The sequence below is a fragment of the Indicator indicator genome, chromosome 4, assembly GCF_027791375.1.
Source record: "Indicator indicator isolate 239-I01 chromosome 4, UM_Iind_1.1, whole genome shotgun sequence".
Taxonomy (NCBI): domain Eukaryota; kingdom Metazoa; phylum Chordata; class Aves; order Piciformes; family Indicatoridae; genus Indicator; species Indicator indicator.
This window is the reverse complement of record NC_072013.1, coordinates 6,046,213-6,072,336: the sequence shown is the minus strand read 5'-3', so window position 1 is coordinate 6,072,336 and position 26,124 is coordinate 6,046,213. Positions and strand designations below refer to the sequence as shown.

Genomic DNA, 26,124 nt, shown 5'->3' with positions numbered 1-26,124 from the left:
AAAAGAGTAATATTTGAGGTCATGCTCATAATTTCCCTAAACTATAAAGCTTGTCAATACATTGAAAAGAGATTTCCATTTTAGAACAAGTAATTCTGACAAACATACGTTTTCATAATGGTAAAAAATCTTTCATAAACCAAAGCCAGGCTTAAAGACATGCCTATTTATCCTTCTACAGGGATTTTAATGAGTTTCTCCTGTCACTTTAACCAATTGCTAAAAACATCTGTGGCCATCTGCCCTCTGTGTCAATTGTGCTCTTAAAAACTGCACTTGATTTTTACTACACTACAGAAGCAAAACCATTTGTGTGGCAAGACACTAATATTCCTTAAAAAGTTTTGACTTCATCTTTATGCTCAAGAAGAGCTGAGTTGATAGAAACAATATTCTCACTTTGAAGTAGATGTGTAACAGCAAACAGGCAAAAAAAAAAAAAGGCCATGGAAAGCCTTGTATGCATTCAGCCTTCTGAGTTATCTCAGTGCAGAAAAGCTCTGTATTTCTGAGAAGGGACTAGATACCTCATGTGCACTGCACATTCTTCCCTGCTCCACATTCTTACCACTCAAAGGTATCTCAGCTTCTCACCAGCACAGGTGGCAAAGAGCTCTTCTTTCAGGATTTGATTTTGCATTTGCTTGGAGCCGGCTCCTTCTGCTCTGCCCACAGGTATCTCAGCCCTTTTTCAGTGATGTCTCTGGCTCCTTTGTCTTCTTTCATTCATAATCTGCTTGGTTCTTGCTCCTGCTACTTAAACCCAGACTCACATACCCATGCTCACATGAGTGTACAATTTCAACCAGATTACTCAAGAGTGTGGTACTAAACTCGAGAGTCTAAGAAATCAGTTTCTTAGGAGGTAGGACTCCCACTGCACCCTGGAAAGCATTTGAAGTTCACCTACCTTTGCAGCGGCCACGATGCGTGACGCTCAGACTGGGCTCCCGGCATTTGGCTCTCTGGTAGTCACACATGGACTCGTACGTCCTGCCGTCGGAGGCACAGAGAGGCTTGGACTGGGACCTGGAGCAGTGCAGGTTACACTGAGGGTCTCTGTCACGGTCACTTATTAAAAACTGAAGGAAGAAAAAACAAAACAAAACAAAATAAACAGGAGGGAGGGAGGGGAAAAAAAAAAAAAAAAAAAAAAAAAAAAAAAAAAAAAAAAAAAGGAAGAATGTTGGTCTGGTTGCCCAAAACAGAGCAATAGCAGTAAGGTCTACAGAGCAGTGTGAGCTGCCTACCAAAGCTGACTTTGCCTGAAGGGAACTCGAAATGAAACACGTACGTGTCGAAGAAAAAAAAAAAAAAAAAAAGAAGAAAGAAATAAAGCTAAGGGTCTTTGCCATTCCATTTTCTTGAGCAGAACAGGAACATTACTCACTCTGCCTCACCTCTGATGTGCAAAGCCAAACGCAACCCACATGGGAAGAGCAATACTGAGTCACAGCAGCCCAGCTTGCCCAGTGCCTTGCCGCAAGCAGTATAATGGTACCAGACAATTTCAGTCAGAGGTGCAAGAAACTTATCTCCTAGGATGGAGGAATCCAAATAACCTATCAAGATTGGCCTTGGCAGTTGAACTATGGATGTGGCCAGCTTTATATTACCAGTTATTTGGTTTTTCAATTATGTCATCTGCGGATACCACCTGTAACAGCACACAAACACACCCCCAAAGCCACATTTTGTTCCTTCCCAATGACATCCTGCCCAGCTGGATCTGCTGTCCTTTTGAATACCTCCTCTTCCCAAGCACTCAGTTCAGATGTAGCCTGTTTCATACAAGCATGGCATTCCTTCCTTGTCTCCATGTGGACAACCCCAGTGTCCCAATTCCTCACCCAGACGACTTTTCTCCATGCCATGGTCACTTGGGTTTCTGTTCTAAGGACAGTGTGGTTTCTACCATATCTTTTGGAGATGGGGAAACCCACAATGCACAGGAACGAGTGCCCACACTCCTTGTTCCCTGCAAATCCCTGTGGGTCACTGCTGTACCCACAGCTGTACTCTGAGCTGCCTATAGAGATACCCAGGTCTCTCCCAAGTTCATATTATTTCACTGAGCACCTTGACTGCCAGTCTTCTTTCCATGACCACTGTCACAGTTCTGACAGAACACAATAGCAGCAGCCCTTTTCATATCCCATGCTACCCCACTTAGTGGTTAAACAGGCCTTTATTACCCAAACCCAACCACCTGCTCACAGGAATATTTCAGGGGACTCATGAAACGAGTCCCACGAGAATTAAGCAGAGAAAAGGGAAACTAACCCTGCCTTTCACTTCCCTTTCCCAAGCTCCCACCTCCTAAGCATCCTGCAAACCTTGGGGGGACCCAGTTGCCCTCTAATACATCAACATCCCAGCTTGCTGTCAAAGCAGTTATGAGCTCAGTGGCTCAGACTGACTGACACCCTGCCTGCCTGCACAAAGCCATGGCTCTCTAAGTGTGTTGATATCTGAATGCCTTACAGGGAAGTGCAAGTCATTGCCATAATCACCTGGGTGTTACAGTTGCCTACAAAGCTGTCTGCTCTATGCTTTGAGGTTAAGCTGTTGAAAAAACAAAACAAAACACATTGCCTGAAGCCAAGTTTGGGTTGGTTTTTAAGCACTAAGAACACACATCTCTGAAATTTGGGGTTTTTTGACATTAAAAAAATCCTTCAGTCCCTTTTTCTCCACAATTAAATGAGATAAAACCAATCCATTAGTTTCATATTTTCATATAAAAACATTAGCTCTGTACTGCTGGATGTTTTGAAGATTCATGCATTACTAAAGCCCCTATTTAAACATGACAGCTGTGAAAAGTAAGCAAGGTCTGCACTTGTCTCACTGTCAATGGGGCAAACCTTTTTTCCTCAAATCTCATCTGTCAGAGACTTGCCTAAGATTGTAACAGCACGGTTTTTAAAATGTTTTTGTTCCTTTTCTGCACCACTTTCTATAACCTGGCAACACCTGTTCCAAATAGGAAACTGGAAGGCAATTTTAAATTGTTTATAGAGACTTGGACTAGACTATAAAAACACTGTAAAGCTGGACCAGATTTTTGCCCAGTTCTTGTCAGGGGCTGAACTATCACAAGGTAGCTTGGAATTGCTCTGGGTACAGTAATCTTTCCGTAGACCCCTGAGGTACAAAGATGCCTGGTAACTGAAAGCACACAGCAGAAAGCAGCAGACTGAAGGCCCTGAATGCTTCATCCTGGTGTGATACCAGAGACCCTGAAAGACTCTCAAGGCTTTTCAGCTGCCTGTATAAACAGACTTTAAAAGCAGAGCTGCCCAATACTGCAGCATAGTGCACAAACACTATTCACTTAAACGTAGAAGCCACTCTGGTTCAGAAAGGGCACATGCAGCTGCCATTTATCACAGCTTTCAGGGCTTGAGCTACTGGCATGAAACTTTTTGCAAATTCTTTGTCAGAAACAGATCAGAGTTATCCAGAGGTGCACCAAAAACACTAAAATACTGGGTCCCAGCATCAAACTGTTATGAATTCACTGAAAACTCATGCATCATGAAAATTCACCTACATCTTCTGCACCTTGTGTAAAAATACTTCATATAGGGAGGCCTCTCCTTCCACAAAGGGCATCTCTGAAGAAGTTCTCTCAGGGCTGACAAACAAGCTAAGCCTGAGGCTATGAACAGCTTTCCTCCAGTGCCTCCTTGCAGAGGCATGGGGAGGAACAGTTCATCATTGATTAATTATGAGGGCCTGAGGAAACATGCAGAGCACCCCAATGTAATCTATGGAGTTCTTGCCTACTCAAATTAAGCCAAGAACCATGTTATAGAAAAAATAAATTAAAAAAAAAAAAATCAAAGCCTTTTTAGTATTTGCAATTTGGATTACAGTAGGGAGCCCACACAGCATGTTAGGTGCTTTCCAGACACTGAAGATGCCACACCTGCCTTGCCAAAAAAAGTCAAACGGTTTACGTAGCTGCACAAGACGGTGCTTGTTTTGTTCGACCAGATTATCGTTGTAAAGTCTGCATTCATTTCCAGAAGGATCCAGCATCATGCCTTTCTTATCAAGATTCTTCTCATGTGATCTGACAGCTCTGCCAGTAAAGCTGGATCTCCTGGAATATTATTCAAGAACTGCCCTCTGCAGTAGGTCACCTGCTTCACTGTAGCTTAGAGTTCTTGGCTTGGTCAGCAGCCCTGCCAGGTTTCAGACAGTACAACGGTGGTTCTTTGTCCTCTTTCTACCTGGTAAGCATTCATGCTATAGAAATGATCAGCAACACAGTCCATCCACTGCCTGTTTTGAGTGTCCATCCCCTACCACCCAGCACAGAGTTTTGTTCCTGTCATTTTTGCCTGTCCAAGAGCCCAACTGCCCTCCTTTTTAAGTGGCCTCAGCCACTTGAAGAAATAAACACTGGATAAACGCTGAAACATGTCTGCCCAAGGGGAAAATGCTTGAATTTATCATTTTAACCACTAGGACTACAATTCATAAATTAATCCTTCCCAGTTCTTTATTCCCACTTCAAGAAAGCAGACTTTTCCAAGGAGCACAGCCCTGCTCTCAAAAAGCACCTTGGTTGCCACAGCAGATATGGCTGAGCCAGGCTGAAGCTTGCGAGGAATACGCACAGAGTGCCCTGACACCTGGCTACCCATCCTACCCTGGCACAGCTGAGGCAGTGACACAATTCTCTGGTCCCTTCAGCAGAAGGGTAGCAAGATAAAGTAACCTGCCTCTTACACCAGACATCCTGTGGTGACTCCTGAAGTTTGAATCAAAGCTTGATGTCCAAACAGCCTCAGGACATCAACACAAGCAGGCTTTCCAAACAACAGATTCAACAGCCACAAAGCAGTGCCTGGTGCTCTACACTCAGACACACAATGTGAACAGATCCAGACTCAGGGGAAAAATAACCCTGCAAACACATGCAGCACCAGCAGGTTTCCAAGCTTCATCTGGAAGGGAGAGAGAAATAATTATCTTAGCCTTGAGATTTCTCAAAGCTTCTTCTTGACATCTCTGCTCCCATTTGTTTCAGGACAGACTACATCCAAAACAAATGGGACTGCAAACAGTGCCACTCATCAGTTCTTTTTTCCTCTGTCTTTTACCTCCATGACAGCAGAACTATTAAAAGCAGAATAGAAAAAGAAAAAAAAAAAACAAACAAACAAAACCGCACCACACACAAAAAACCCCACACCAACCCCTAAACACTCATAACTCCATTAATGAAAAAAAGAGCTAAAAAAAAAAGACCCCACCCAAAACAAAAACTATCATGAACAATTTTTCAGGGAAATGTTAAAATTGACCAGACTGCAAATGAGATCTCTTGAATGAAGGCTCAACACTAAAACAAGCATAAAACTACTATAAAACAACAGCATTTTTACTTTCAGAACATTTGCTTACATTAAGGAAGCCAGCACAACTCCTAAAGATTTAAGTCCCTGCCCTAAAGAGCTTCCAGTTCAATGCAGCTCTCAGAACATCTTTTTATGTCAAATGTTGCATCTGTTTAAGGACATAAACCTTCTCCTTTAGCAAATACATTTACACAGGTGCTTGCTGAAACCACTTCCCAAACTACTTTCTGCTTCTTCAGACTTGAAAAGAAAAAGGAAAGATAAGAGGTCAGAATGAAGTTAACTTTGCCAACAAAGCATATCTGTTCTTTTTCTCCACACCTCAACACCACTGCTGACAAACAACAAACACTGATTAAAGGGTTTTTAATGCCTGTGAAGGAAAGCAGACTCCCTGCAGCTGCACAGCAGCTGGGAATGCTTGTGTTATTTAGCAGAGAAAGGTCTGACCCCACAAGTGAAAATGAGCTTGGTGGTCACTCATTCTATTCACCATCTGGATACATTATAAGCACAAACAGAACAGCACAGCCCTTTGTGATGGAGGAGAGGGGAAATGGCCAAAGCACCCCGATGCTAGAGTAATGTGCCTTTGCCAGGCTTCAGGGGAAAGAGGGAGCAAGGGACACAAGTGACATGAACATGAGAAAGTGGAAGTCTATTAAGAAACTAATCTACAGGACAACAGTCCTGAGGTGCCTCTGCGGTCTGGCAGCTTTTCTTTCACATACTACAGCCTACTGCCCAACAAAACTGAGGAGCAGAGAGATCAGGCAAACAAATGTGCATTGCCTTGAACTTCCAAAGCTCGAAGACTCTCAGAACACATCTTTGGGGGGGGGAAGATGAATCCAGCTATGTTCATATAGCACAGATCACCCACCCATTTGTCTAAGCACTCAGATTGGCCTGTCTTAAGTATAAATGGGCAACTCCATCCTGAGAATTCCCCATGAAAGCCATACAATTTCATACATCAGGTGAGACTATACACTTCTGGACATTTTTGTTGCTGTTGGAAAGCATCATTTCACACTTCCTAGTTTTTAACCTCACAAATTTATGCCCAGGTTTCAGGCTTAAAACTGGTGCAACTAGACACAGTGGAGGCAGAGTGGGGACCAAGTCCCAGTTTTTATCACAGATAAACTCAGCCCCATGGGAAGTTGCCTACAGGGCACAAGGTCTTTAACTTCAGCCCTAATTTTGGGACTTGGGACAAGTTTTCTGCCATGGAACCAGAAGCCTAGCAGGCCTCAAAGTGTCAAAGATCCCAGCTCTAAGCCAGAGACCCAAAATCCTTGGCTTCTAGGAATACAGAGAAAGAAATAGAAAGCTTTAGAAACTCAAGATGGCTCCCAGTCTTCCATGTGCAGAAAGATATTAATCAGCCAGAGCTACCACAACTCCCAACAGCCTGCCAGAGTGTCCAGTCCCTCTCCTGAAAGTGCCCATGCAGCCTCAGAACCTTAGCAAAAAAAGGCTTTCAAAGTGTGCTTCTTCAGAAGTCTGTCATGTTTTGGGGCAGGGAAGGAAATACATTTATTTTAATATTCCCTTTTTTGAAGCACTCACAAGTTTGTATTTCACTTGCATCCAGACAACTTTGGTTAAAGACCACATTTTTAAACCAAAGTTTCTCAAAGTCCTCTATCTTAACAAGCTCCAGTTCCTGTGTGGGTGTTTTCTAGCATCCTATAGTTCTATACTGAGACTTAAGACTTTCCCAGCAAAGGTCACAGGCACTTCCCCCAGACAGAAGGAACTTACAAGAAGGATATTGTAATGCTTCTGTTCCTTGAGTCATCCCACCTGCAAAGTGAGGAGTCTAGCCTAAGTTAAAGCACCACTTATGTTTCAGCCCCAAGCCCCCAGCTGTGCAAACAAGAATGGGTTCAAAGCACACAGCCTGTGCTTGAGGATGGTGAAGGCTGGGCAAACATATGGGATCACACCACAAAGCAGGCAAACTCTAGAAGTATTTTGTATGAGTTGAATTCAAGAGTTTTCTGCCCTGACAGGATAGAAGCCTCAGTTTTCGACAGTGATTCTCCCTTCCCCCCACCATCCTCCCTCAATCTGTTTTATGTAAGCTACAACAACAAAGGAGAGCACTTCAAGTATTGCATTTCATCTGCTCAATGACTTTTAGGAGGGAAATACTTTGGTTTTCTTCACTAACTGATCCCCAAACATGATGTAGCAGCTGTGCTCTGCTTTTAGAAGATAAGGTACTACTAGATCCAAAGAAATTGCCTAATGGCATATTTGAAGAGTCCACCTACAAAAAATGGTTCATGAAAAGCCCTTAGAATCTGACCTCATCCCAGAGAAGCTCTACTAGGGGTTTTTTTGCTTGTGTTTTTTTTTTTTTTAACAGAAAAAGTCATTGCATGCAGGGAATGAGCTTTTAAAATTAGCTTTTTTTGGTTTTAAGGTACAAGCTTATGCAAGTGCTTAACTATAGTTTACTTCAGGAGAGAATGTCACAGAATTTTTATTCGTATATCAATATCACCTTTTTAAAAACACAATTTTATAAACATCAAGCTTATTTAAGCATCTCCTGAATTCAGTATACCAATCAACTGAACAGAAGAGGAAATCAAAACTCTAAAACACAAGTCTCACATTTCTAACACAAAACTCCTAAACCTTTCTGGTAAGTTTGGCGATATTAAAGTAGAGACTGATTTAATTCCTTTGAATTAACATTACTGTAGCTTCTTTCAAAGCTCACTCTCCTACTCAGATTATTCTTGCAGCCAAGATGACATGTAAACTTAGAACAAACTTGAGATTAAATTCAATTTGTCAAGCACATCGACAAGAGAAGGCACGTTTAACTTGGACTGTTTCTTCTCCTTAGCTTTGCCACCATACATGTTGAACCAGATAGAAAATCCAGATGTTTGCACAGTCAGGCAATGAACTTCTTGTCCCAAAGAAAACAGAAGCAAACCTTTCATTGACATAAAAGGTGGAATCTTGTCTCTAGTAAATTGTATTGTTTAATAACTTGATCCAGTCTTTTTGGCTTAAGGAGTCTTCTGCTTATTCAGCAGAACTCAAAAACAAACTCTAAACATCCTTTTGTATAGCTTCAGCCAAGTTAGTCTCCTTTTAGTAACCATATCCCCTGCTTTAGTTTGTCATAATAATAGTTGAGGCTGTTCTGCCCTAACAAATGTAGCAGGATTCTATCTTCATGCTGTCACTAGAAGGTGAGAAGTCAGCTATTCCATTGTAAAATGGCATGTTTTTGTTGAAGTAAGCTCTCAGGTACACAGAAGGGTTGAAGTAATGTCAGATGTATACTCTTAACAGTTAAAGGATGGTATCACAAGCAACACTTCCAGGAAGAGTGATCCCCGTCCTTACACAAATGCTACCATGGTGAATGCTTTAAATCATCCCATGCATGCTTCATGATTTGGAGCAAACCCTCTTGGCCCCAGTTCTCTCAAATCATGGAAGAGACTGTAGTACCTGCTTTTTATCCCCCACTGTAAACCACTAAAATCCAGATACAGGATTTGCAGAGTTCTGCCCGCTCACAGGGGAAGTTCAGCTACACAGGAAGAGGCTACAAAAGAATACTTTCTTCAGCCTATTTTCCCCTTTGTCTTTTAGTTGAGCCTATTTTCCCCCCTCCTACCTTTAGTAGGACTGGCTATGCCGTCAGCCTAGGAAAGCTTCTTCGCTTTTCACAAGAGCTTGAAGTATTACAAACAGAATGGGTAATCTGTAGGGCCGGTTTTGAGCTCTTGAATTGTCAGAAGATGAAAGTTGACATAATTATAATCCACAATAATTTTCCCCTCCATTTATTTTTTAATTCCTTCCTAAGAATTCCACTAGAACCTCTTTGGGGCCTATCACTGCTCAAGAACAACAGTGCAAGACCCATCCCTTGAATGTCTTAAAACTTCTGCTAATGTGATTTTGCCAGCACTACAATAATACCTGTCACTATGCTGTGTAATGAATACCCTAACACTTCTTCCTTGTTTTGAAGGGTAGGAAAGTCTTCTTATCCAATAAGCTTCTCATGTAAGTCTTTGTTCTGTAATATGGGGATACATATTAACTGCAACTAAGTTCTGCTGAAGTGTTCTCAAATGAGTAATCTGATCAAGGAAGTACAAATTCTGTTGAGTTGCCATCAGTAGTCTGATAGTTATATAGCCCTTAAAATATGGCTTCATCACCTGACATCAACTCATCTAGACTCCTTTCTCATGCAGGGTCTCTCTCAAGAATTCAAAGTACTTTGCCCTTTCCTTCCACAGCGTTACTGCTAATGAGCAGGGCACCTACTTTAAGCAGAGTCTCCAGGTCAGTTGCTAAGCTTTCTAAACGTCCCAAACCGACAAGATGATAAACTCTGTATTTTCTCCCCCAATGAGGAATTCTCCCCAATAAGACAAAAATGTTCTGTATATATCAGAGGCCACCCACTACCAAAAGTGGATATCTAGTCTTACCAAAGACAGCTGTGGAACCTCCTGAACACTGTCTTCTAGGTCACTATCATCAACTGCCTTTAGCACAGACACAAGGCTCATTTTGTAAGCATATACAGCAAAATAGGTTCAACTGAGCTTACATCAAGCCAGATAATCTTTCTCCAATGTCTAGGCCATACCACAGCCAGTGTCTCACTTCAGTCACAGCCACAGACATTAGACACTATTATGGTTAACAAGGCAGGTGTATGAAGAGGACTACTCTCTCTGGAACTGCTCTACTCTGCAAGAAGATCCTCACATGAGGCAACATTATGATTAAACAGTTTACACAGTTCAGTAGCTCTATCTTCAGATTTGAGCTCCAATGGAAATACAACTGTACAAAAGCACTCTTTCAAATACAAATGCTTTGTTCTTATAGAGCTTCTAGGATGGAAAATGTTACCCATTAAAACTCCATAGCTCCACAAGTTTGACTCCTTCTTAAATCAATTCTTCTAAAACACTGAAAGAGGCATTCAAATTTAAGCTGGTATCCAGCCTTCATTATGGGGGTTGTTACTGCTGCCAACAGCAGAACCAAGAAGTAGATATTAGAAGTAGCTGAGCTCATTAGTTCAAAACCCAGCAAGGGCTGGCTGCCCATCAGCAGAGGTATACTAACTGAATGCCAAGACTGAAATTCCATTGCACAGGAGGGATATTAAAAAAGGAGGTACTGCAAACATTAAAGGATTCTTAACTAGATTCTGAGCCCTACATGATCCAAAGACAATGATTAACCAAAGATAACTCTCAGGGGAAGATGGCTGCATCAGGGGTTCTCCCCATTTCATTTGGCTTTATGTGCACAATCATCAGAACTTCAGCCTCAGAGCTTCTGGAGCACTATTACCACTACTCTCTGGGAACACAAATATCTTGACATATCTCCTTCAATAGGTCAATCTCACCATCTCCAGAGGGATGTCCAGAGTTGGGTTCTGGGTCCATCAGCCACGCAGAGTAACAGTGGAGGTTGCCTGTACTTACTCTCTTACTCCTCTAGTCTCAAAGACAGTGAAGCTAAGTAAAAAACACAGGAGTTTATCCTAGTTCACACATAATATCATGTTCCCATATTACATACAAAGTAGCTTGTACTGCCAGTATTGTGAAAGCAGCAGCTTTCTTATGTTTTATGGATAACATTAATACAGAGCTCTTAAAAAGAAAAGTTTTCCTAATATCATGGAGGTTGCTTCTTAAGGGATAACACAATAATGACAACACTCTGTTAGCTAATAGCTGAGGTACTCTTCACTGCCCCTACAAAACACTGCAGCAGTGATATCCATCTACCAATACATGCACACATTTTGCATTAGGATTGCTCTGTCTGAAATGACCTGCCTGCAGATCAGGTTCAACTTCATACAAGTTAAATTTAAAGACATCATTTATAAATCTTGTTTTAGTAAGCTAGCAGAGACTCTTCAGAACAGCTCTTCAGTAGGGTATTCTGGTTATCATAAGGGCCCCAGGCTTGGTTTCTTAACACTCAGAGTCAAGTGCCCAACCCACCTTGGTAGATTCTACAGTGACCCAAAATGACACATTAAGTCTAAAACAAAGTTTAAATTCAGAACAATGACATGCACAAAACAAACAAAAAATACACAAAAACCAAACAAAACCAAAAAACACCACACCCCACCAAACAAGAAAGGTAGTCCTGCTAACCAAGGAAAGAAATATGCCAGCCAGGAATTTAGAGCAAGAGGGAAAGAATCAGGAAAGGAGGTACAAAACGGAACTCAAACTCCTGTCAAAAGTCAGGAAAAAATAAAACTTTCCTCCTCTAACTCCTTAAGGGAAAGGGTCACTGTCTCATTACTTTGTTCTGCAGTTCTGTTTGCATTGTATTTTATTACGTTTGTAGTAATTCTCATCTTTCTGCTTATACTTAAACAAAATGCTTCCTACAGTTTTGTAGGGAAAGCCAGCCACAAAGTTCAGCCCTTTGTACAAATTAAGTGCTGGGCATTGCTTTCTTGGACTGTCAGGCAGTCAAAGATTTCTTGGACAGCACAAGCAATAGCAGTACAGCTTTCCCCACTACCAAAGTCTTTCTGGATCACAAGTAGGAGAACCTGCTGTGCACAGAAGGCTCAGGATATAAGCTTCAGTTCTGCTGGTAGGAATCTAACTCTTTGCCTGCTGCTCTCACCTCAAAAAAAAAAAAGTATTTTAACATGCTAAATGGTGAAATATGATAAATACATGATAAAAACCTTTCCATAACAGACAGGATGTATGTACTAGTTGCTTCAGGAGTTGGGAAGAGGTATAGAGACAGTCCTAAGATAAAACGTGCATGCAAGACAAGAATGAAGGATCCATGTTAGCTCCACCAAAGTTAGCTTTATGCCATCCTCTGCTGCCAGTGACAGACAACCTTCAGAAGACTGTCGCTGTACACACTGAAGAATAAGCACATTTTCTGATTTCTGCAGATAGGACTCCTTTACAGTAGAGTTCTTCAAAGTTTCTTCAAAATTGCAGCACTGACCTAGATACTGATTGCTGAACTTGAAAGAGAAAAAAGAATAGGTCAAGCACCACTACAGCATTGCCATTTACTGCAGAGTTAAACTACCCAATACCACTTAAAAACCCCAAATTTCTACTGTGTAAGTTTTTCTAGCCTATTCAAATAGAGTTCACACACCTTCCCACAGCTTCAGAGTAAGAAGATGCATTCTACTGCTGCTGAATGACCCAGTAATATTACTACAACTCTAGCATGAAAAATCTGGTTTAGCATAAAAATCTGTTTATGCAAGAGTATTTTCCATACTGAAGTGACAGACATGGTTTGTATGATGTTCTAAACAGAATCCCTCCTGCTAAGACCTACAAGGAATCATAAAATCATTTAGGTTTGAAGACCTTTAAGATCATTGAGTCCAACTGTTAACCTAATGCTCTCAAGTCTACCACTAAACCATGTCCTTAAGTGCCACATCTAATAAATCTTTTAAATACTTACTGGTATGGTGACTAGACCAGTTCCCAGAGCAGCCTGGTAAAGGGCTTGACAATTCTTTTGGTGAAAGTTTTCCTACTATCCAACCTAAACTTACCCAGCACAACCTGAGGCTGTTTCCTGTTCTGCTCTCACTTTTTACTTGGCAGAACAGACCAACCCCCCACCTCACTACTACCACCTCTGAGATAGTCTGGAGAAGGAGGAGGCTCAGGGGAGAGCTTACTGCTCTCTAAAACTAAACAACCCCAGCTCCCTCAGCTGCTCCTCATAAGATTTGTACTCTAGACCCTTCACCATCTTCACTGCCCTTCTTTGGACATGATCCAGAACTTCAACATCTGTCTTGTAGGAAGAGGGAACATCCCTAAACTGTGAGGGATGCTGCCACGAGGTCTGCAGGTTTTAGCATGTAGAAAAGGAAGCAATGACAGGGGTGCCTTCAAAAGAGAAACACCTACAAGTATCTTGATGCTGCACCAGGCTGTTGGTACAAATTTCCTCAATCTGTAAACTCCTTTCCTGTCAAAGTGCTTCCCTTCCATCTCACCGTGTTATACATACACTTAATCCCCATATCCAAGAAGAAAGATGCTAGTGACTGATCTTCATACAGGCTGTTCACTCTCTCAAGCTGACAGCTTTTTCACAACATTTTCTACTACAGAACTGTTTTCAGTGTGTTTATTTTCAACTTGCAGAAAGGATGATTTGAGCTACACTGAAGTGTTTTTTTTCCCCCCAGAGTTTCAGTGGGGCAGCTGCAGAATATTCTTGCTGATTCCTTGTTCCTAGAGACAGACATGCATTCCTTATCTTCTGCAGAAGTAAGTTTTAGCACAGTTCTAGTTCTACAGTATTACACCTTAAACAGAAGGAAAGCTAACTTTCATTGTCACCAAGACCCTTGCAATTAAAAGCCATCCAAGTCAGTGGGGTATCTTCATACACCTGGACTCCCCACACAAGTTTCCACCTCTAGTCCAAATTCACACAACATTCCCCAAGTTAACTTCCCTCCAATTGTATTCACTGGAGTTCTGCAAGTGCTCAGCTAACTTTGTGCTGCAATTCATATGCATCTCTCTAGTGAAAGCTAAAAAAAGAAAAAATATATAAAAATCTAATATACATATTAGTCTGGCTTTGCTATGTGCCTCCCTGAAGGGAACAGGGTATCAATCTTAATATAAGCAAACATGAGACCTTTACACCATAAATCTTTGTCACAAAATTGCCAAGATTATTGCAGTTCCTCATCTTCCTTTTCAGGACATGTTATTGAGTAAGCTGTGACAAAACAGTTGTGCCTTTATCTGGATCACTCAGATTTTCTGAGTCACTTTCTGTCTGGGCTAAGACCTGGCCTCAGAACAAACACATGCTCAAGCTAACTGGTCAGGTTTCTCACAGTGGACAAAGACTGAGCTGACATTTTTAATGGACAGAATTCAAGGGGGCTGTGATACCAGCTTCCACACACAGTTTTTTGTGACTGCCTCACACCATCACTAAGTCAGCATGAGCACAGTGAGTTTCTGCACAGGGTTAAGCAGTTTTCTTTCTTTATACTTTCTATAGCATAGAAGGCTGTTGGGTATGATCTCATCTGAAGATGACCCCAGTGATAAAATTCCTCTTCTCCTTGGAGGCCACTGCTCACCTCTCCATCAGCTTGGATTATGACCTATAAGATGAGCCCAGCAAGAAGTGGAACCAGAAGGGAGGATAAGAAGCAGTCCTTGGTTTATCACCAAGCAGCACAAATGAAGGATAGGCTGCTTACTGCTCCTGATGGTATACTGCTGGAGGGAATAGCAGGCAAGCTAATGCATTGACAGGGAACAAAGAGATGAAAGACCAGTAAACATTTGTCCCCATCCACCTGTGTAGGAATGATAGCATATATTTCTTCTCATCCCGAGGAGACAACACTAGCAAATCAGACTCCCTGCTCAAATGTAACCCTCAGGAGAGCTCTAGTCACTACAGCTAGAAAGTGCTGCAGATGCTGGTTGAGGTTTGTTTAAAAATAGGAAGATAGCAACAACAAAAGCCTAGGCTGTGGGGGCTGGCATCCACCTCCCAAAAAGCAGCTTAGTACTATCTAAACAAGCAAAAAATACTGACAGCAGCATTCAGGGAATCAGCTCTCAGTGGGCTTCTGGTTGAGGAGGAGCTTATTCTGGAGAAAAAGACCCTTCTCTCCTCTGAACTCTGAAAAGTCATCCCAGGCACTAGCCATCTTAGCAAGCATTTAGAAGTCCTAGTTTCACCTGAAAATAAATAATAATTAAAAAAAAAAAAAGTCTTGACATGCTGTATCATCCCACTTTTTACAAGACTGTTGGTTCATACCATGTGGCAAGAGATAACTGGAGGGGAAATGAAGTTTAAGAAATCTAGGGAAATTCAGCCTTACAAATATGGAGAGAAGAGTTGGAGGGAGCGGGGGGGGGCAGGGAAATATTGTTTGATTGGGCTCCAAGCAAATACTAAGTCACTTTAGGTCAACTATGACCCAAGACTAAATGTTGGGTTTAAGAAACTAGGCTGACAGACATTAAAACTCATTTTGTAGGTGCATGAGAAAATGGTTGTGTACCTGGCCTAGCTGTACCATTTCATGAACTTCTGACAAATGGCCACCATTTGAAGATTCCAGCCTAATTCTGTCCAAATCAACCACGACTGTCTGCTACACACACTTCTCCAGTCAAGTCTCCTTGTATCCATGCACTCACAAGTTCTCCCTTTTACTTCCTTTCTCTTTGTCTTTTTTTCATTCCAGTCCTCTTAAGGTTCATAGATGTCCTACACATTTAGCAAGCCCTCTTCCAGCACTTACTTGGAAAATACTGAAACTTTTGAAAAAAACATTAAAGCCAAGAAGAGTCATCTCTGCTCCTCCCAGCTGAGGTATGCCAGCTCTTACACACAAAGACCACTCCTATAATTGACTCTGAAAGACTTTTTCATCTAGCAATTATATTAACATCTTATATACACAAATATTGTTACCAGCTCACACACCAAGCATCTTCTTCCCAGCTTTATTCACATGCCAGGTTGCTGGTTCATTCCCATCCCTTATGACTGTTCCAGCTCCTCCCCTCCCATTCTCAATTTGTCCAGCCTCCTAGACTTTTTCCTCTCTTCCCAGTACCTCTTACAAACCCATACAACTTCAGCCATTTCCTCATTTAGAATTCAAGTAGAAAAAGGAAGTTATTAATTAGACCCTCAAAACCCCTAATTATACTCAATAATCCAGTTCTGTTGCTGGATGCTATTTCAATCCCCAATTCTCTGCTTCTAGTTACAGCTCAAGTACCAGCATGTTCCTTTGCTTTCACAGAACTTCTGACTCCAGACTACAGAGAAGTCAGTCAGTTCAACGTTGCCCTGTTTCTGATCCATCAACCCAGATGACAAATTTTACATCTCAACAGCAGATTTTATTCCTATTAGCTTTCAGTGACAGAGGAGGATAATCACAAGCTTAGTTTCTATTGCTGTTAACTGGATATCATAGTTGTAGGCCACATGGCAGTGAAGCAATAGCTCAGTTTCTTGCAAAGATCTTTTAGAAGCACCACACTACAGTTACAAGTGGGTACCAAGGCAGGGCCAAGAAAGCATTAGTGTTACCTAAAATAAAAGTGGAGTGGGGAAGAGGAAAAAAAAAAGTAAACTCAAATTTTCCTCATGAAAATACAAACTATCTGAAAACAAACACTCACTTGTCCTCTAGAGACTCCACCTCTAGATTCATCTGCCTTCTTCCTGAGTACTCAGAGCCTGCTAAGAGCACAGGGCTTACACAGGACTAGTACTCATAGTAATTTCCAGGTCTGGCTGGGAAGTCTCTGCCAAGGAGCTTCCTTCTTCCCCCACCACTGCCATTTCCTCATTTGTAAGAGGAGCCCAACACAAATTTCTCAAAACAGTCTGCAGGATAATTTAGTCATCCTTAATCTCTCGGTGAAAGGGAGAGAAGTTTCAGTAGGTAAAACCAGAGCCAAATCTTGAACACCTGCAAGCAAGGTTTAGGGGAGGGAAGATCTGAAGTTTGCATGAAAGAGATTGATAGCTGTATTTGGCTCCAATACACAGATCTACACCCCCTGCTTATTTCATCATTCCCTACATTCACACTCAGAAGTGGATTCTGTTAGAGAGCAAGACTGAAGGCTGCCTCAGAGCAGAGATCTTCAGCAGAGCACTATTCTTAAAATGGAATCACTTCAAGTCCTTGTAACAGGTTAAAGTGCCTGTGTCCTCCCAACACAGAAGGGAAAAGTAATACACAAAACCAACTCTGGGTTGAGATAAAAAGAGTTTAATATAAATGTGATAACATAATGCACAATTACCTTAGCCTGTTTGCAGAACACACACACAGAAGCCAGTGAGCTAAAAACCCATGCCAGGGAGCTACCCCCTCATCCCTCCCTGCCCAGCTGCCATCCCAGGGGATGAGAGCCAACAGTCCAAAACCCAGAACCCAAAAGCAGCAACCAACACAGGAAGCCACTCACCTTACAATCTGAACTTCAAACCTCACAATACCTTGCTCCAGCCAGCACTTTCATTTTGAAGCTGACATGAGGCAGGATGGTTTTTGAATAACGACAGCAAATTTTCAACTTAACCATCCTCTAAATCAGATGAGCCCCAGGTTTGCAGTCAAATAGACTACTTCTGTGTAGTAACTAACAGGAGAAAGCCTTGAAGCAGGACCTACATGGAAAGAAGTTTCTTCTGAAGTGCCACAATGTAAGTATGGATCCTTAAAAACCTGCTACTGAATGAATAAATGAGTTGCTAAAGAGCAGGAAACAAAGCTGGTGTGCCCCAAACATTTTTATTCAAGTCAGTTCTGTGAACTGTCAAGCTCTGAAGGTAAGCAATGCTTCAGGTGGCTAAGTACTTAAAACAAAGGCTCAGATTTAACTGGGATGAGATCATGCCACAGACTGGAAACAGGGCACCCTCACAGAAACTCAGTATAGTTTGAATTTAGAGATGAGATTCTTGTTAGAAGATGGTTGCCTTACTGTTACTTTTCCAGGAAAATCTAAAGATCAGAAGATTCCATGAACCGATGGCAGCTCTACTCTTAATACTTCTATGCAGAAAGGAGGAGCTCTTGTCCAGTACTTAAGACAACTCAGAGGCAGAAATAGTGTACCTTCCCCAGAACAGCACTCTGCAAAGAAGATTTCTTTTTAGTTCAATACCAGGAGATGGCTTTCTTAGGAAGAAGCATAAATCAGTAGCTAGCCTTTGCAGTATTTTACAGACTAGGCCATATTGCTCAAGAGGTAGCAGTTAACCCAGATTCATTGGGTACTTCGTAGTACATAGGGGAAAACCACACTGAGTCACTCTTCCTAGTTAACCCTTTTTTTCTTCCTTTTTTTTTCCCCCCTCATTAAACAGAAGTCATCACTAGCAGCAGAAGCAGCCCATGACAAACATTACTACTATGTGGGAAGAATTTTATGGTAAACAGTTCAGGCAGAAACAGTGTTACTGGTTTGGAGTAGCTCTGCTTCTGCTGGTGGTGCTAGATGATAGCTTCACAGCTAGGCAATTCTGGAACTGCTTACCTTCATCTCAGTACTTGTTAGCCAGGACTCCCCAGAAAAAGGGAATCAGCATTCATAGCAACAGCTACTCAAAGGTGCTTCTACCAGGTTAGATTAATGCAAGCAATGCAAGCAATGCATTAATCTGCCTGACAGGTTGACTCTAGCTAGCTAGCTTGACTTCTATTTGTCACCTTGTCCTTGGATATCTCGTGCCATTTTCTGCTTACAATCCTTCCCCCAGCACAACTGTACGTTCTGATACAGCTTGCCACTCCTAGGCTTACATCAGTCATCCTTTGATACCATGAATAAGAGATTCCCCCAACCCCTTGATCAGGACCAGCCCACTGAAAGCAGCAGCACCACAACCCTGAACACGTTATTTTTCCAATCACACAGTCTGGTTACACTAACTGGAATACCAGGTGCACGAGTCACAAGCCATCTGTCTCACCACAAATATATACCACACTTGCACTGCAGAAGTATCACCAAAGGTCTGTTTCAAGACACCCAATAAACAATTTATCATAAGCACCTTTCTTCACACATGTTCTGACTACTGAGCCATGTATTTATATTACCCTTAAGCCATGTCCATGTATGCAGAGGATGTTTATACAAATACAGAGGTTACTTTCATTTTTGGTAGTCACATATTAAAGAATTAACTAGTGGTCAGAAAACAGTAGGTAGTTTCTTGGAAAGTAATTCCTTAAGTCATTCATCAACAAGAAAATTTAACAAGGGAATCTGTCTGAGGTTTTTCCACCAGCTTGCTTGTGGGAGGACTTAGGCATGGTCATCAGTAGCAGAACTGTTCACTGACCTCCAGTCTTTGTCTCCACATGACAAACTGTCTGCACTGGGTTCAAGTGCTGGAAGAATACCTGCGTCCTAACCACAGGGCACTGGGATTCTGAAGTCTATTGAACAGCTCAGTTGACCAAGCTTAAGTTCTCCTTAAGAAGACTAGGAACAGTGTTGTCTGAGAAAGGTAAGTTATTTAGCCCTAACAAAGTGATACTGCTAAGAAACCAGGAACACCAGAGATGTTCTGTAACTTTTGACTGTCTTCAGACTTGTTTTATATGGTGATTTGAGGCACCAGCTTGGTAATGTGGATGAGTTTCAACTCCTTTTAGGGAGAAAAATAATCACAATACCTACAAAGAAAACTTGCAGGAAAACCAAACTGAGTGTCAGGACAGATACAGACAGATGTTTAAAGGACAGCAGGCAGAATGGCAAAGAAAAGGGTCAAATGAAAGCCCAGTACAAAAGTCACAGACTGTTTAACTATGAAGATCTTTCCTAAGACTGCGTGAGGTTTGAAAAGCAATGTTCATCATGAAGGTTGCTTTAATTACTCTCATCTCTAAACAACCCAAATAGGGTTTATTAGGAGTGATCTCTACCTGCTTTTTTCAGCCCAAGCCTCCTGTTCAGTCTTCTGTAAGATTTAGCTCCTTGCACTTTACAATAAAGAGGAAACAATGGCAAGAAGAAGCCTTTTTCCTCCAAGATGTTTTAGAAGCAGTGAGAACAGCACATCTATTGCCAAGGCAGCTCACAGAGAGTATCACTTCTACCTCTTGCCTCCCTCCCCTGCCATAAGAGCTCTTACATGGCAAGCATGTGCTTCTGTGGCAAACCAATACAGCAATTAACATAAATTCTGTTTCAGACACTTAATGCCTATAAATAAGCAGCCCAAAATAACTGAGGATTACAGAAAACAATGAGACACTACTGCCATCTCAGGCATTTAGATAACTTGTCAGGACTAGTAGCCTACAGGCTGCATCCAGCTCTTGAGACAGCCAAGTAATCTCTTGCCACTCAGCAAGCCAACTGTTTGCAGTGAGGCTCTGGGGTGCAGAGGCAGTGTTGAGAAGGGCAAGTTCTACCATAGTAGCCTTGAGTAATCAGCACCTCTGAGTGAAAGCATTGCTCTATATTGATGCAATGGAAACTGTTCCCAGTAACGGTTCCAGTACCCCAGAAGCAAAGGGGAGGGACGTCTACACTTCTATCTCAAGGCATTGCTATTTCAGAGTGTGTAAACCAGCCTCAAGGCACCACCATGGGACTTCCTGAAGGCAATCAAAGCCTCATGCATCACCAGATATTTTTCCCCTCCTCATCCTCAAGCCCTTCACTAACAGCCAGTGGCTTCACCAGACTAGCACTCCAACAGCTTTCTCCCAGACACTGCCCTTCACCCCCTCTGCCACGGGGTTCCAGCCTGCCCAGCCCACAAATCTGTATTTGCTCCCTGAACTACAGACAAAAGAACACACTTGCTTACATCAGCATCTTTATCAACATTCTTAAACTCCAAGCTCACCTTTTATCTGAAATTAAATGGGCCTGACACTTTTACTCACCTACACCTTTTTTCAGATTTTCTTGTCACTCGTGATAATAAAAGTGTTTGGAGGAATAGATTTTTTTTTTTTTTCTATTGAGCACAACCCTTCTCTTAAATTTAAATTACCAGAACCTCTAGTGTATCTTAATGCAGGTTTTACCAGATTGCAGGAATGATATTGGAAAAGTTTCTTCTCTGAAGCTCCCAAACTGACACAGACACAAAAGTATCCTGGATATTCTTTGCCCTTGTTCGAGCTTTAAGGCAGGGATTCTCTTAGGTGCTATGCAACACAACCAAGAATCATTTGAGGTCCTCTATAAGAACAAGAATATCCAGGATCCTGTCAAATGCAACAGATACATACCTGGCTGCTTTTATGAAATAAAGATGACTTATTAAAAATATCAGTTTAAAGCATCACCTGTCCTCTTGGCAGGGCCTGAAAACATCCCTCATTAACTGGAAATTGCACGAGACTTTGCCAAACAGCTGTTTAATGGGGATATATCATAAACATACTGTGCAGCTTCAGAGGTTTTGCACTTCTAAGATTCCTTTTATCTGTTGACTACAGCACATGGACTAGAAAAGCAGCTCCTCCACATACCTGTAAGGGAGGCATTATCCCACTCTAGGTGAAAAGCTTTGGAGGCAGTAACTTGATCAAGTTCACAAACGAAGCCAGTAGAAAAGATGAGGGCACCAAGCTACCACCATTCTGCAGGCATTTACTGCCTGGAAAGCTATTCTGCCCCAGCTTCTGGGCATGTTCACAGTCAGTCACCAAAAGCATATCCAAGAAGAGAGAACAATAACACATCACTGTGGTAAGATGTCCTATGTAGTTAACTCCTTACAGCACAGAGGTCTTTCCTCTACCTCCAAGTAATTACAGTGGTGAAGGAAACAGGCTTCACTTAGATGCAATGTCTGAACGACAGAGCAGCAGTTGCTGATGCAGCCTGGCTATTTAGTATATGAAATGGATAAATAACATTGGACAGAAGTGGATGAAGCAGTGCTACTGCTTTAACCTAACCGGTACAGCAATCACCCTTCAGTGGGGAAGGCTTAAGCAAAAACCTATCACAGTTCTTTTATACCATTGCATGAATATTGCAGTGAGGACAGGACAGAGCACCACTATGCACTGTCTGCCATTTTTCACCTGTCAAGGAAACGTTAGGTACAAATATGCACAAAGTATTACCAAAGCTAGGATCAGTCCAGGTGAGTGAAGACATACCATGCATCTTGTGGAGCTACTTGGCTTCTTTGGGCTTTTAAAGAAGTTACATATATACCAATCCAAGTCCAACAGTTCAGTGCAGTTGCAAGAATAACATCCCATGGTTTTCCTTACAAGAAGTTATAGCTTCATTAGTAGCTTACTCAATACCCTAAGATACTAATCCTCAGAAGAAGGGGCAAGTCATTCCTTTATTGGCCTGCAAATGCCTGCTGCTTCCCCATCAACAGCTGGTACCTTTCCCTTCAGAGGAGAGGGGTCAAAACAGTAGAAATTCAACACTAACTTGATGCTCCAAGTTTGACAGAGACTCAGATTGTCCATGTAAGACTCTGGAGCTTTCCATCATATTTGACATGTTTACTCATTGTTTGAAAGACTTGAAAATCCTCTTAAGTTACCTAATCACATCCTGTGGCAAGCTGAAGATACTTGACATTCTTCCCTTCCCTTTCCCCATCTTTGGGGCAAGCTAAGTGTAAACATGGCACCAACCCAACTACAGCAGAGCCAAGTACCATTTAGGATCTCAAAAGAGTACCCTGTGCCCTCAGAGGTTAGCACAACACAGGAGGTCCAGGCAGTGTCCCTTCCCACCACCTAACTGCCCTGTGGGATAGAAAGCATTGGGAGAGGCAGTGAAGGATGGGTTTGTTCTCTGTTCTCTCAGCTGCAAATCTAGAAACACACGGCAGCTCCTTTGTAAAAGGAAAAAAAAAAGTAATTACTCATCCACCTAAATAGGAATGGTAAAAAAAGTAAGGCAGCCCAAAACAATGAGGCAGCACATGCAGAAAGGCAGAGATGCCCTTAAAATTCTTAATTTGCAAGTAGACAAGAAGGGAACCAGAAAAAGTATCCAGTCTGATGAGGCATTTAATTCTTAAAATGACTCACAGCATTAGAGCGTTCCCACTCTGCAAATTTGTGGCAGAATATGCACACTGCTGACAATCCAGCCTAGTATACTTAGGGTATGAGGAGCAGATCAAGCAGGACTGCTGTTAACATCATCAGTTTTCACAGAGAAACCCACTCAGCTGTTGACAAGCTCAGAGTTAAAACCAGCAGATCTAAGGCATGCACCTTTGTGGGAGACCAACAGCTATAGGCTTTGGCAGATGCACCTAAACCAACTGCTCAAAGAGGCTACAGAAGTTGCATGCCAGCTTTAGCAACTGTTTTGCCATCTCAGTATTGCTCCTCCCAATCCAGCCCAGGAATGTCCAAATTCAGTATCAAACAGGACAGCCTGGATAAACCAAGCCACACAACTGTAATCAAGTGTAGTACCCACGATAAAACAAGCTGAAGAGTCCAATTCAGTGCTTAATCATTGGAGTACAGATCTGCTGATACAGTGGTTAACAGCCTTAAATTATTTCCTCGCCTGCTAAATAATGATTCCATTTCCAGACTTGAGCAGAAGCCTGATGAGTTTGTCTGTACATATTTCTCACTTGGACAAGTCCACACTGTTCAGACTGAAGCAGTAGGCAAATACCTGCTTAACCCCTCAGACACCTAGCCATGGCTGTACAGAAGTACTACATGGCAAGGTAACTGTAGCTACTTTAGAGCTAGGAAATAAGAAGCTACAGTAGGAATTATGGGAAGAGAAGAACTACACTGAGTTTGTTTGGAATCTTTATTCTTCCTACTGAAGTAAACAAACAACTGAAGCGAAAAACAGTATTTTGTCAACAATACATCCACTGTATTAGTATAGGACAAAGTACCCTTAAATAAAGCTCTTACCAAGTCTGTGATTTACTTCATTCAATATCCTAAGCCTAGTGAAGTGAAATCCATCATTTCCTGGGACAAACCCTTAACACACTGCAGGAGCATCACTTCAAAAATAACAAAAGAGTAAGGACAAGTCTTACTGGATTTTAGGCTAATTTTTTATACCATGTTGCAGCTATTTAGGAGCTCTCCAACTTGAGACAACCTGAGTAAGTTATCAGAACACAGATTCTCCAGTCCACAAGCACACTTAGATGAGAACAAGTCTTCAAAAGCCAGATGCATAACCCCATCTTTGTTCCTTCACTACAATCTACTAACTACAACTTCCACTGCTTTTATTAGTTACTTCCAGAGGTAATTGCTCAGTTTCCAGTTCAAAGCCCTTTATACTAAGCATGCAAGAAAGCCATCTCTGAGACACCTTATCAGTATGCTGCACACCAATTCATGCACCTCCAAATGGCACAAATGCCCAATTAATTATATCATTAGGCAGGCAGACTATTCAAGTGGAATTAAAGCATCTAATTAACTTTCACCAACAACATACTGAATGGAAGTTGAACTACTACAGTGTTATTAGAAGCCATGGTATATTTAAAGATCAGATTTGAAGGCAAGAGCCTTACAAGCAGTTTTGATCTTGAAAATTCCTTAAGGCGTATTCCAGTTGTTCTTCTTGGCAGTAAGCAAGTGCAGAGAGCCAATCACACCACCAAACACATTTTTTACCTTCTCTAGCCATATAAACCCTAGCCATCCCAGGTTTTACTCCTCAAAAGAAAGTGTTAGATAACACAGGCAACAACATTTAAAGCCAAGCAGTTACCTTAGGACATGAACCTAAGTGTTAGGAGCTCACACCTGCAGCTGACTTGCCCACACAGACCTCCAGCTGCTCCAAGTCCCCAAGTCTGCAGAGTCTTCCACAGTTCTTGTGCTGTAGAGCAGTGTGCCTTTTATCTACACAGTGTGAGGTAAAACCTGTTTTACCTCATACTGCTGATGTGGTTCTCTACTGTGCAATTCTGAATGTGTCTTGGCTAGCTTCCCATTTTAGCATCAGAGTATCTGACTATTTTCTTAAAACCCAGGCTCTCATAGAAGGGGATGATCAAACTCTTCTGTAGTAGTCTCCTCAGAGAAGGTTTATTCCCAGCATAAAAAGGTAAAAGTACCCTCATACCTCTGGAATGCTTGGCATTTCCAAACATTTAAATCATTCAAGTTAAGAAGTATTTCCTGGATGTTTTCCATCGTTCCTCCTCAAATAGTTACAGCCTATGTCCCCAGAACACATACCTCCAGCTACCTCTTCCTGCAGAGCCAAACACCTGTGTTTCTTATCTTGAACAGAGATAATACACAGATAACAATCCAGCCATTCCTTGTGCAGTTGAAGCCACTAGAGGGCTTTGACATTTACTCCAAAAAAAGGAGTCAGTGCAAGAGATAGGCCTTGCCCTATGCTTATTAGGGAAGTCAGAGACTTTGGCACTGACTTCCTCCACTCAAACTTCTCTTCACATAGGGATCACATTACCGCTTGGATGCTCATGCATAGAACTAAATAAAAGATATTCCATGGTTATCATAATTGCCTTAATACAAGATCTAAGCCTTCAGCTTAAGTCAGCAAATCACCTCATCAAGCCACAAATGGTATCAACCTCTATCTTCCCTCCCTGGCACACCACTGTGTACATTGGTCAAGTTTTTGCCATCTCATTTCAATTTCAGGTTAGCTTGGAAGGCAAAAAGGATTTCTGAGCACTCTCCATCCCATGTGCAGGCAGCAATACTGTCTTCTCTTCTAGGCTAAGTTCAACACTGCTACACCACCGCAGCTACTTTTCTCACTCCCATCAAGTGCCTTGTTCACAGGTGCAGACTGCATGCTTTAACAGACTGTTTACATACACCCACGACAGAGTATCACTTTCACATGCTGCAGACTGAAGAACTGAAGGTGACTAACAATCCTGCATTCAGATTTAATAAGCAACGGATGAGCAGTGAAGCCTTACCTTCAGGTGACTCATCTCACTGATCCATTTCAAGCAAGTGCTTAGATATTTGACAAGGGTGAATAAAAAGCAGCTGTCAAGAACCTTATATATGGCCCTCGGACATAATAGCAAAGAGAACATAGATGTTAGAAGTCTAAATCACTGTGCCCCAACTAGGCTACATCTAGTTCATCACACCCAAGGATTTGGTTTCCTTCCCCTATTCAGACAAAGGCCTTTCAGGGTATACATAGAGCCAAACTCA

At 41.9% G+C, this 26,124-nt stretch overlaps 1 protein-coding gene across 1 annotated transcript in view; it reads right to left on the bottom strand.

Moving 5' to 3' along the window:
* SMOC1 (SPARC related modular calcium binding 1) overlaps window positions 1-5,562 on the bottom strand; it is a 93,642-nt gene extending 88,080 nt beyond the window's left edge. Inside the window, exons 1-2 of the mRNA XM_054400217.1 lie at window positions 5,542-5,562; window positions 911-1,082 (exon numbers count right to left, since the gene is read on the bottom strand). Coding sequence (XP_054256192.1) covers window positions 911-1,082; window positions 5,542-5,562 — 193 coding nt within the window. The remainder of the gene's footprint in view (window positions 1-910; window positions 1,083-5,541) is intronic.
* Window positions 5,563-26,124: the final 20,562 nt, after the last annotated feature.